At 37.9% G+C, this 13,412-nt stretch overlaps 1 protein-coding gene across 1 annotated transcript in view; it reads left to right on the top strand.

Annotated features, from left to right (window-relative positions):
- Positions 1-4,102: 4,102 nt before the first annotated feature.
- The window catches only part of LOC139148374 (fibrillin-2-like), a 27,314-nt gene continuing 18,004 nt past the window's right edge, over positions 4,103-13,412 (top strand). The window contains exons 1-10 of the mRNA XM_070719800.1: positions 4,103-4,244; positions 4,969-5,077; positions 5,857-5,950; positions 7,783-7,950; positions 8,803-8,928; positions 10,265-10,390; positions 11,148-11,279; positions 11,938-12,057; positions 12,569-12,688; positions 13,230-13,352. Of these exons, the coding sequence (XP_070575901.1) occupies positions 4,228-4,244; positions 4,969-5,077; positions 5,857-5,950; positions 7,783-7,950; positions 8,803-8,928; positions 10,265-10,390; positions 11,148-11,279; positions 11,938-12,057; positions 12,569-12,688; positions 13,230-13,352 (1,135 nt within the window). The 5' untranslated portion in view covers positions 4,103-4,227. The remainder of the gene's footprint in view (positions 4,245-4,968; positions 5,078-5,856; positions 5,951-7,782; positions 7,951-8,802; positions 8,929-10,264; positions 10,391-11,147; positions 11,280-11,937; positions 12,058-12,568; positions 12,689-13,229; positions 13,353-13,412) is intronic.

Here is a 13,412-nt window from a genome sequence, read left to right as displayed (position 1 = left end):
CGTTTGCTAACCCTTGCGTACAATGGTAGTTTGATCCACATGTGCCATTGGTGAGGTGATGTGTAATTCTCATCACTGACAGTGGTTTTCATTGCAACGGGCATTCGACTAAACTGGCACAGGGACAACATGATGCAAGAGCACCGTGATGGCAATGAATACACTAGTACTGTGAATACGGTGATGTTGGGTCGCGCTTGCTCTGCGCACATCGTGTCGACGACTTGCTAAATGCCAGCCTTGGTCACTAATTATAATCACGCATCACCGTATTCAGATTTTTCATGAAATTCATTCATGATAACCTTGCTTCGCGCTTCTTCAGTCGAGCGCAAGGGTGTCTGTCTATGCAAAAAAACAAATAAGGGAAAATGGTAGTCTATTGCTGGCATGAGGGACTGGACAGAAATTACGAGAGGTGGGGGGGGGGGTAGGTGTTTTTCAAAATGACATTACGTGAAAAATAGTGACCCTTCAAAAGTATTAGCAAGAAAAAGGGTGACCCTCCCCGATTTTCATGCGCAAAAAATTGTGACCCTCCCCCTGCATGCCATACTCAGTATCAATAATATTCTAATTGTCATATGATATCTCATTTGACCTTTAAACTTTCAAAGAATTCTTTTAACCTTAAGAAATAATCACTTTTATGCGAGTTTTCAAGCAAGTCGATGAAAAACGAGATCACAAATCACAATAAATAATTTTGTCAACTACCATTGGTCCATTCAAAATCGAATGGGACAAAAGCTCTAATGTTTACCTTCATTTATAGTGGGCTTGTAATTGTACAGAAAGCACTATTATTGTTTGGCAAGAAACTTATTTACAGCCTACACATCAATTTTAACAACATATACATATAAATTCACACATATAGCAAGTTTGGTGGTGGTCGGAAAATATATAATAGTTACCCTTAGACTACCATGAGAAGTGAATTAATATTTTTGGGTGAAATTCCAATATCATATTTGTTGTTCACATCTGCTCTTTCAAACACCCTATTTTCATCACGTACATTGATATCAACTGTCAAGCATTTATAAAAGCACAGATTTAGCTAGTTTGTATTGGAAAACAATTATTCATAGTTTCCTCATAGACTCCCATGTAGAGTGACTCAACATTTCGGTGAAATTCCAAAATCACATTTTTTGCACATACATCCACTTGTAACCAATCTATTCTAGTCAAGTACACACTGAGTACATTAACATTAACATCAATTATCAAGCATCTATAAATATACAGAATTAGCTACTTTGATATTGAAAAAATGTTCATAGTTTCCTCAAAGACTCTCATGTATAGTGAACCAACATTTTTGACAGAATCCAAAACTCAAATTCTTGTACACACATGTACGTTTTACTCCTACTTCAAACAAAGTACATTTACATAAATTATCAAACACATATAAATGTACAGATATAGCTTGTTATGTGGGGGAATTGTTAATTGTTTGGCCAATAGATTCCAATGTACTGTGATTTGATAATTTGGGCGAAGCACTATATCGGCCACATCTTGCCTTCTTACAGTTGCGATAGTTGCGCAAACAATGATGACCCTCTCCCATAGGCATGCGTGAAATTTATTGACCCTTCAAAATGATTGCGCAAAAAATTGCGACCCAAACCCAAAAACACCGACCCTATCCCCTTCCGAAATTTCTGTCCAGTCCCTTAGTAGGTGAAAATTACGGGTACTCTCATGGTTGGTCTGGATTGGCATAGGCTGTGCTGAACCCCAAATCTTTGTACAGCGGAATGATGGATGCAGATTGCACTGTGTAATTGACTTTATCTTCAAGAGCTGGTGACTCGCATCAGAACATCCACTGATATGCCAGACTGTCCCGATGACGCACAACGCTGCACATATGTAGAAGCATTGTTGGAAATACGGCAGTCGCACGATGTTTCAAAAAATATTTCACCAATTTCGATTAAACGATTCGTCTCTTTAAGTTTCCAAGTCCATTCAGAAGTTACTAATATCTGACAAATCAAAAATCGAAGTCAATGAACTTTTCACATAATTGTTACCTTCTCTGATGTCGAGTCTGGCTGAACTGGAGGCGAAATGGATCGACCTTTCCTAGCAATCTTAGCACAGCATGTGCTATACATGACACTCTACGTAACTTTTGGCTATATTTTAGAATTTTGATCTGTGTCCATTAACCCCAGTTTCTTGTTTCAGTTTCTACTCCCCACCATGGCGACTCTACCCGTGGGGCAGAGTAACCTTGTCACCACAGAGTCCTAAAATATTCAGTAAATAGATGGAAAACATTAACCTCCGATGTTGCACGATCATCGGTCGTGTTGACAAATAAATTCAAGTCCGGACTTGAATGCAATCATTGACAATAACATTGCTACTTGCATACACATATTGCCTTTGTTGAGAAGCTGAACACTTGCAATTTCATCCTGCTGTTTGGAGTTGAACAAGAAACTGAAGATGACAGAACCCTATTTATATTGTTCCCAGACTTCACACAAAATAAACCATAGATATTTCATTTTTAATGTTCGGCTCTATTTAGTCATGCCATAGTTCCATACAAATATTTTGTAAATATACCCCCTCAAACTGTCTTTTGTAAAATTCGATCCCCTTCCATAACCGCTTTGTAAAACTCCCCCCCCCCGATTTCCATCGGCCTCCTCCCTAGAAATAATGAAGGCTCACAGACCTGCTCACCCCCATTCCTAGTAAATAGGTCCATAATCACCATTGATAAACATACGTTTCGGACCACACCATGGCGGCGAAAGGTGTAGGTTCAACTAACAGAAGAGCACCAGTTAAACTTTAGATATTCCTTCCGGCGGGGGCAAAGATCGCACAGCTTATATTTGTTTCATACTGTAATACCGGCTGTATGGGTGATAAACACACAGAGACTTTCTTATTGTGTTAGCAGTGTCTCAGACAACTAACAGATAAAGCTAAGATTAAATCCATTCACGTGTGGATATTTGTGAAAATTATTCGAAATAATTCCAAAACAAAGCTATTGCTGATTGTCTATGCTTTCAAGAGATTTCGTTCGATAATTTTACAGAACAAAGGAAGACAATCAAATGTATGCATCGATCCACCTTCCGTTTAGTGCAATGATTGAGGTAGTGGCAATAATACATGTATGGTGTTAGTAACAATTGCGCGGAAATTTCACTGAATAAGAGTCTGCGATCGAATAATCTGCCTTTAAAACGCGTTGCTTTCGAACGAATCAGTTGAGTGATTCGCCCGAAGATAAACAATTTGGCACCATGAGAATTTAATAACAACAACAACAACATTCTCCGAGGAGTGAATTTTCATGATTACTTTGAAATGTAAGTCTTGATATCATGAGCTTTGAATTGTTTTTTATCGTTTACACTGTGTCTATTTATTTTTCTTGAATTTTGCTCATTTTCATTTCTCTTCTTGAGAATTATCTTATCTATCATGATGATTTGTCCTTTACTAACCCATAGACCCTCGAGAAACGTTTTTCTCGAGGGTCTATGACTAAACGTACATATTTTATAAATGCTTATCGTAATTACTAATTACAATAGGGTCAATTCATGAATAAAACAATGTTAGTTCCTTAAAACTATTGTAACTACTTCTGATAGCAATAATTGTATAGACAGTAACAGCATCAACAACAAAACAAAGCGGTACATCATAGAAGTATAGTGGCGCCCATATGTCGATTTTAGACCTTGGTGAACAGGGCTGAAAGATTGCTTCGCCATCTCGGACCAAGGGTCGGGACGGTTGGCGGAGTACCCCATATACGCCTGGAATCTCGCAGTCTACAGTGCAAATGTGCATATAAACTGACAAACTGATAGACATTCGGGAAAACTATCAGGCTTATTCTAAGTACTTTTAAGTTCCATAGCCTTATTGTTCGTCACAGACTTTGGTTTGAATGTACCCTACTCTTTTGGTCAAACACGTACATTTTAGGAAGGGTTCACATCTGAAGGATATCAAAATTCCGGTATGCCTGGCGTGACTTCCCGTGCTGGCAATGCGATTAAATTTATGTTGTTTGCACATGCTATCTCAGCTTGGAACTTGTAAACTAACCTCACTGCACATGCGTAACAGTCACAGAGAACGCTGATGCCTTGAAATCCCGGCTGTGACGAAACAGAAGTCGGGAAGAAGACAAAGAAAGTACAACTGCTTGACACGGTTGGATTTGATATGATGCTACAACACAGGTGAGCAAGACAGTATTCGAACGCTCAGATTCTTTGCCAAGCTGAACATCTCGGTGGAATCCATTTCTTGTATCTGTACTTGAACTTAGGCAACTGAGTGAGTCTAAGTCAATGACGGATTAATGGTGTGCGTGGGTTTGATAACGTTTGAAAGGTTATCGTACCGTATCTCGTTTAAACTTGGCAAGAAAGGTATCTTCTAACCTTCGCACACTTGGAGTAATAGTTTTAAATCGACTTTTTATATAACAGACAACACAGAAGCTGATCAAATTCCCACGGATGTAAAATATGCAGTTTTCACAGATGTTTTACTCGTTACTCAAGCTTGGTTCTGTGAAGGAAGTCTACACCGCTACCACAAATTACATGAAGTGATCCCAATGACCTTTTGCGGTTACTTATGCTATACAGCTGGAGAGTTTGTCCAAATATTTGTAATCTGCGATATCAGCGTCAGAGTCCGAGACAGACATTGCTTCTGACCACAGTTGTTCATTGCACAGTAAACGCAAAACATTTCAATTAATTAAAGGGGAAACTTTTAATCCCAGGGACCGAGCCTCTCCAGTTTGTTTCCTGCCTTCCATACGCAGATAACAGTGTAGCTTGTGATAGTCTCTGTTTTGACAGCATGTTTGCATTGAATATGAAACACTTTTCTGGCGGTTAAATCCCTGACTTAGAGGATGAGAAAATGTTCAAAAGTTTTCTTTTTTCACAGGGTATTTGTACTGCTCGCTATCCTGGCTGGTTTTTCAAACCAAGTCACGTGTCAGACAAGTCAAGGTAGCGATGTAGACAACGCTGTACTTCCAGATCCAGACGATTTGGTAAGCTGCAAGTCCAGTGAATGTACCACTGTATGAGACGACATTCTCAACGCATTATATAATATCTCATGTCACATATGTATTTTATCCGCAAACTAATCCACATTTTATTGCTGTAATGTTAGAAGACTGTTAACGTTCGAGGTTGGCGACCGGGGGGGGGGGGGGGGGCAGATTACAGCAAATTCAAGTGTTTCCGAGTAACCACTTGTTGACCATATCTTTTAGTTTCTAGAAGTGTAAATTGTTTATACTGAGGCGAGACGACATTTTCCTCGGAGCTGTATCCTTACTGTCTTACATTGATTTTCCATGCAGACAAAAACACTTATCATACAGTCGGGTTGCCTAACCAAGATTCAGCATTTTATGAGACTTTCTTTATAACCGGCAAAATTGGTAAATAAATTTGGTAATTTTGTCTTCAATTACTTTGAAGAATAAATGTAATCTTTTAGATATTCATTGGCATATAATTGTAAGTCGACTTTTTTTCTAATTATATTAAATGAAAAAAATTATCCGATATGACCCATGGCCATTCTGTCTTAAACAGCGACCGCAAAACTTTGTTTATCGACAGGATATTTCGGAAATACCATTTTTGCAGAGATAAATTCAGCAGTAGTACTAGAAGATATTGGAATCCTGGTCAGCTGCCAAATCATACCTTTCTGACATTTTTATAGGTGTTAGCAGAAAGTAAGATATACAGCGTTAAATTAAATGTATTGCTTCTTTAAGTAATTCGTTGTCGTCAATAATTATTTTGTTTTTAGCCACTTAATAGCAACGACACAGATATCGAAAATATCATCATGGCTATTGAAAGTGACGGAAATGACGCCATCAATGGGTCGGACATCGGGTCAGGTAACTTTTACAGTTTCGTTTTTACTAAAAAAGTCACAAAGGAATGTTTGACGTTTAACTTGTCAGTAATGCCTGTATGTGTATGCCACGGTATTTATATGAGCGGTTTAGTACGGAGTAAAATTCATTTGTCAACAATAATCGAGATAAGATTGCATACAATGAACTCTATTGTCAAGGCTAATCCTTTCTATCTCAACATGCTTTAGGAAGAAGAACAAAAATATGCTTTGTGTCTTCAAGAATAAAATTAACAAAAACAATTAACAAACGTTACAGCATTGCCCTTTAACACACCGTTCAGTTTATTGCAGCAGAACACTAAATTTTCCAGTGGGACACATGTATGTAATACAAGCGACTAGATTAGAGTAATCTGCTTACAGTAGATAAAATATTACATAATCTTTGGCTGGAGTTTAAGCATGGCCATTGACCGGGGACGAACTGTCACGCCAGGGTCCTGGCTTTGGCAATGAATACCGCCTTCAACTTCCTTCAAATATACGGTACTGCATCCGCTTGCACGTAAACTGCCGGGAAGTAAGTTAACTTCTATCTCTCTAACATCAAACATAAACCCAATTTTGTTTTCCTGTTATTCGTCGTTCATTACTGCAAAGTTGCTTCCACTCCATTCTGTAAAACCTATCTGTATGAAAGGAAAATGACACCAACAACATTTCATTGTATGCTTGGATGTTCATGAATATAATCAATGCAGAGAGAAACGTTTTGTCAAATTAAATACCCGGCAGTAATCGAATGTTCGATGTCAACACATATACCAAGAAATTATGGACAAGAAAATTCGAACGGGAAGACGCAGTTCTAACTTCTGTCGGAAGATACCAAGAAATGAGAACAAATTAAAATGTTACGGGTGGATCTCGAAAACTTTACGATACACATTGTACAGTCATATTATGATAATGAAGTGCACGGACTAATTGTAAGGGCTTATCCCCGGATTGACACCAACCACATTGCATGAAATCCCATCCCTCTATAGATCAAGCATGCCCATTCTATAAGTTGCAAATAAGTGAAACATATATCACATAAATCATAAAATTGATGATGCTAGGAGGACTTAATCTGTGATACCGAGTTTCGCAATGAAGATGTTTAAGTCCAGGGGCAATCGGTGATCAAGTAATGACTGATTATCGAAAAATCGGTAAAATATCACCGCTCACTGTTGTTATAGGTAGGGTATTGGGAAAGCAAGCGATACCTTACGTCCAATAGCGATACCTCTCGCGTAAACCAACAGTCTGAACGGAGACTAGCAATCTCGTCCGCGTCATCTTACCTGTCATAAAATGCGAAATGTGGCCAGTTCCCCGGCTCCGACCGAATATAGAACGGTCACTAAAGGACTGTATCTATAACGTTTGATAGCAATTTCATCACTGCTGCCCAGACACGTTTTCTAATTCTTTAACAAAGTTTGTTGAAATACGAAGCTTTAGCCTCAACAACACAATATGGTGCGTGCTATATCACAGTGCACGGTCCCTCCACAAAACATAAGTTGTGGAGGGACCGTTGTATATGCAATGTTACAGATGTTAATTGTTCAGAATTGTGGTTGGGATTAAAATAGAGTTGTCAACACAAGCGTTGGGCATTACCAAATATAAAGCATTGCGACGTGAATTTAGGAGTTGTATAACAAATTTTTTCCGCAGACAAACTAAAAATAATAGAAATACATAAACAGTTATGGCAAGCGGAACTTGAAATGAGTGTCTGGAGAAAATACCATAATTGCTGTTTTGTCATTTGCAAACTATGTAACTATTCAGTGTCATATTTTTTCTTTACAGATATTGTCGAGTCCTTTTTCCAATCACCCACCATTTCACCTGATTTATACGACCCCTGTGGAATCAGCAATGGAGGCTGTTCGGACATATGCCTCCCCTTCGACGACACTCGCGAGTGCGCATGTCCAAATGGGTTTCAACTGATGGCCGACGACAAAACATGCGGAGGTATTGCATTGCAAACGGTGTGGAACACGCCATCATGTCTTAGAGGAAGTGGTCAGATGAAGAATAGCGTATTTTTCGAGTTCCGGTGTCTGACTTATTTTTCCCGAAGTTTGCAGAACATACAAACATATTTACCCTAAGAATTCACCTCGTTTCTCAATGATCGGCAATTGATTGTTTTTTTTGTGGTTTTTTTGCCATTGAGTCCTTTTTGGCAAAAACTGCAAGACTCCAATATTTTTTCACAAGTTTTGCTCAACAGAATATTATAACGTCCCTTCCAAGATCGAAAAGTAGTTAGGTATGGAAGTTCCACGCTGAATGTTGATTAGGATGTCCCGCCTAAACTATAGAAACGGAAACGTGCTGCCGGGTTTTATTTATAGTTTGACAAGCCAACATTTTGCCGTTGAAAGTTCGAACAAATTTCCGACACAGACTAACTTCCCCACCGGAGCTCAAATTTCATCCCAGTCCAAGGTCACACTGTCTTTAATAATGAAATCGGGGTTGATGGATTGAACATACATACTATATATAACATGGTAAAATCTAGTCTTCAATATCGCTAGAAACGACCACACAATCCCCTAGTTGACACACAATTGGTTCGTAGTTACTTTATACATACATACATACATACATATAAAACATACATACATACATACATATACATACATACATACATACACACACACACACACACACACACACACACACACACACACACACACACACATATATATATATATATATATATATATATATATATATATATATATATATATATATATATATATATATATATATATAACTCTCGTTTTCATATCACTTTTTATCATAATATCACAGATACCGATGAATGTATAGATCCCATAGCGGCGTGTGGGTTACATGCATTGTGTTTAAACTCTTTTGGATCTTACCAATGTCAATGCAAAGATGGATTCCAAGAATTAGAAGATGGAACTTGTGAAGGTATGTCAATATGAGTAAGAAGATCATATTCTTGTCAATTAAATACATTTTTGAGTCTGCTCCATATCTTTTTTGGCACGAACAAAGTAAAAAACCACTGCGATGAGTCTTGTCCTTTCGGCGTCGTGAACACTTCAGTGTTGAATAAATCAGCAGATGCACTAATGCTGACACAGACTTTGTGAAGGTGTGTCGTTAATGGTTGAAATTTAATTCAAAGTTGATTTGTCGGAGTGGAAGTGTCGTTTGCAGAATGCTAGATACGATTTCTCAAACTCGCAGAGTACTTGCATCCGTACGTTGGTAAACCAATTTCCGCTAGATAAAGGTGATCGGACGTTTAATAGTTACCTTGACCTTTGACCCAAGAACAAGATCGTTTCCGTTGTTGTTTTGATACTATTATCTTGAGACATGCCATTAATGTTTTTCAATGTTTAACTATGTTTTAGCCTGTACCTCTAGCATACGTAACTTCACAGTTTGTTTATCTTATGACCCTTGATACAAGCCATACACGTGATTATGTCCCAATCTATAATTATTTATCAAAAACTCGGAAAAATTTACGATTTAAATTGACAGTCGCGCTGAGAAGTAAACATTGTATTGTTAATTATTCAGACTTAGGTGCTCTGTTCTAGACCAGAAGCTGGCCTGGCATTAAAATATTTTTTTTTGCGAAAGCCATGGCAAATTGCGAGTGTTGTAGAGTTGTTTGTCGCTGATGTCCTTCAACTTCATCAGATCAAAATATGTTTAAAATTTATGAGCATCGAAGGTAAAGAAATGAAGACGAAAAATAAATGGGAAAGACGCCGTTGTCGGAATAACGATCTTTTTACTGTTTGCTTGATTTTTGTCTACCATCTGGTTTTGGTTGTTTGTTTTCAAACTGTTGGTACTCGATGTACAGCAAGTGCTGCGTAATGCTGTGATTTCTAGTACAAAGCCTGAAGTGAATTTAAGCTCACGTGTTGTCAAATACGTTAGTTTCACGAAACTAACCAGCCAGAAGACGTTTTTGTTAACTTTACTTTTTTATTTGTTGCACAATCGGCATAAAATATTTTAATCTCATTCATTTTGAATTCTGTTAAATACGAATAGGCCTATGTGGTGTATATTTTTATCCCGTCGTTTACACAGACTATGACTCTACGCGCGCTTAGTTTCATAAAATTATGAGACAGTTGAGGGAAAAACACAATTAAAAAGTCAAATTTCAAATGCTGCCTGCCAAGAAAAGTCGAGAATGTGTTTTTTTCTCGATGAAGTCATTTCACCTCTGTGGTCGATGACCCTGACATTAACCCCGATTATTTTTCATGGTCAGATATCAATGAATGTGCAACACTAGATACACCGTGTGGCGCAGATGCGACGTGTGTGAACAACGATGGGTCATATCGATGCACTTGCCATGATGGATTTATCGACGGACTAAACGGTAATTGCGAAGGTAGGTAAAATTGAATAAAGTAACCGTCACCCCTTTGGGCCTGGCGCTTATAATTGTTTATTATTTAACATACAAAGCAAAAACATTGCCTTAAAGATCTTTTTACGGTAGCTAGTAACTATGAAGTGCTCCGTTGTTGGTGCCACAACAGAAAGTAATTTTATCTCCATCTTGGATAATTTGTTCTCATACCGGCCTGGTTCTGTTTGATATACTTGAGGGCGCTGTTCTGAAAACGTTCTTGCACTGAAGCTGTATCGTGATAGTGTCCAGGTTTCTGTTCAAGCTCTAGCTGTGAGCTGTATCGCCGCATAGCCAGAAAAAACGAGAGCGTCTTTATACCCAAAAAGTGTTATAATAATGCAGGCCAATAACTCCACTATAACGCTGTATCAAATGATGGCCTGTCATTTTGGCCATCTAAATTACTAGTATGTAAACCTGGATCGCCAACGTATTTTCCAAGCATGCGAAGCAGTGATTGGTACCCCGCCATGAGGAACGAAGTCAGAGCGGGCGTCAGGGTCTATATAATATTTGATGTAGATATGTATGTTTAATGTATGCATGAACCACTGAGAAGGGGCATATGTCTGTTTGAAGTATATACACGTATCTACCTCAGTTTTGAGTCCCCTTTTCGCCTCATGTAGCCTTGACCCGGGCCGAGGAACTTTTGTTGCATCAACTATTGGCCCTCCATTTTGTAAAACGTACCTCACCAATGATTTTTCGTACCCATTTCTTCACAATGTAGACGTGAATGAGTGTGAGTTCACTGAACTTCTTCACATACTGTGTGGCAAATACGCACTCTGTCGGAATACACCTGGGTCGTATGCGTGTCAATGCTTTGAAGGGTTTTACAGAGAAGATGTGTTTTGTCAAGGTAGGTTGTTAATTCTGCATATATATATTTTTATGGTAAGCTAGGTCAGTGACTCACTATCTTGTTCAAATTCTGAGAACTGCAAGCAGTAAGAAAAATATAATGATCTCCATGAATTTGCGGCAAGCTTAAGAGTTCCTGTATGCCCCACCCCACCCCAAAAAATCACTTTAATCACAGACTTTCCTTGCACAAGAAGCAAATCAAATACTACTATTGGAGGGGTTTAGAATTAAGGTTGGGGTAATATTAGGGTTAGCATACTTAAAAGTGTTGTATATCCTACCTATGAAAAAATATCTTGGTGGGAGGGGCCTTACAGAACTCTTTCCGAATTTGTTATCGACAAGTCAAGTTGCTAATTATAGTGCTTGAGAAACATGATCATTAAAATTTTCATAGCCAGTAATTTCTGAATGTAGCTGTTTCTCAATCAATACACAGTTTAATTACTAGAATGGCTGATTTAATTACTTAATTCCCCCACACTTTAGTTTTTTCTGACAGCTTACAGATATCTCCACGTCCAGTTGGTTTCATAAGAACTTTGTTGAGTTTGTCTGTGATGCATAGCCCTACAGCTCCTCTTGTTTATTGTGTTCAGATGGAGAGAGCCTAGATCGCAACAATGCTGACGTTTTCTATTTCTCTCTCACAGACATCGATGAATGCTTGGATGGTGGAGTTTGTTCAACTGGTTCATTCTGTGAGAACACTCTTGGAAGTTTTATTTGTGTTTGTGATGAAGGATACGTTGAAACATTTGATGGCTGTGAAGGTAAAGTACTTCTCAATCTACACATCTCAGCTGGTACTTTTGACCTTGAACTCTTGACGTCGTCAACTTTATTAACTCCACAATCACACCAATGTGCCCTTTTATTGCAAATTTTATGGTAGCTTTGTCAGTACCAGTGAATTTTGTGACATCATCTGCCAAAATTATTACTGATAATGTATCTGATTATCCAGTATTGTGTTCCCTGATGCTTTCTACATCTACAAATTCACTGGCATTGCCAAAACTATAAAATAATAGAACACTCGTCCTTATTTTGATTATATACAGAAATGCATGCAGTTGAGTGTTTCAGCATTGCTAGGATCAAGTTATGATTATGGACATACGGTTTCAGACTTCAGGTGAACTTGCCCATCTATGGTGTTACAGCCTGCAAGGTTAAGTGTGTATCTATATTCCAAGGTTTGACAGAAATGTAATGTTGTGAGTAGACTGATAGTTGTCTGTGGGTTCATTCATTCATATGTTAATATATTGTTAATTTCAGATGTTGATGAATGTGAAGATGAGGGCGCATGTCCAAGTGTAGCTGAATGTCAAAACAACCCTGGCTCCTTTGAATGTGTCTGTCCTGAAGGTTACCAAGGAAATGGCACAGTATGTGAAGGTATGCTATTACCAACTCTGCACAGTAGTCTTTGTACTTGTTGCCATCAAAAATGTCCTGTGTGTATTCTTTGGTTGTTAGTTTGTTCCTTTTATTTCTTTCAAAAATGTCATTTCAGTGTATTTTTGACATTTGTTCTAGTTATTGTATGAAATACACTACTTTAACATCATCTATTAAAGGCATTTGTAGCCCCCCTCACCCGATATTTATTTTAAAGATACATTCCTTTTCACTTTGGTGGGCATTCAAAATGGTGGACTATTGAAATTATCCTGTGCAACTAACATTCAATAAGCTGACATGAGTTATGGTAAACACCGGCTCTTGTACACATGGATATGTTGAAATTTTTAGTGATTGAATTCTGTCAAGCGTTGAAAAATGAAACATTGAAGTAAACAACCCTAAATTCTGACAAATCTCTTCCAAAATTAATTCTTACTCATAAGGATATCATTACATTAAACTCTATCTACGAACATTATTTAATTTGTTGTTACCATAAGGTAATAGTTCAACATTGATATTATCCTGACAGACATTGATGAATGTGAAACTGGAACGCATGATTGTGACGACTACGCAAGATGTGGAAATTACATTGGCTCATACTTCTGTCAGTGTTATAAAGGTTTCTATGGCGATGGCAAGAGCTGCTTTGGTGAGTTTTTATTCTATTTTGTATTATGCAGTTTTGATTTTTGTTATTGTGAAACAAGAT

This window comes from Ptychodera flava, chromosome 13, assembly GCF_041260155.1.
Source record: "Ptychodera flava strain L36383 chromosome 13, AS_Pfla_20210202, whole genome shotgun sequence".
Lineage (NCBI taxonomy): Eukaryota > Metazoa > Hemichordata > Enteropneusta > Ptychoderidae > Ptychodera > Ptychodera flava.
This window is presented reverse-complemented; position numbering and strand designations above follow the sequence as displayed.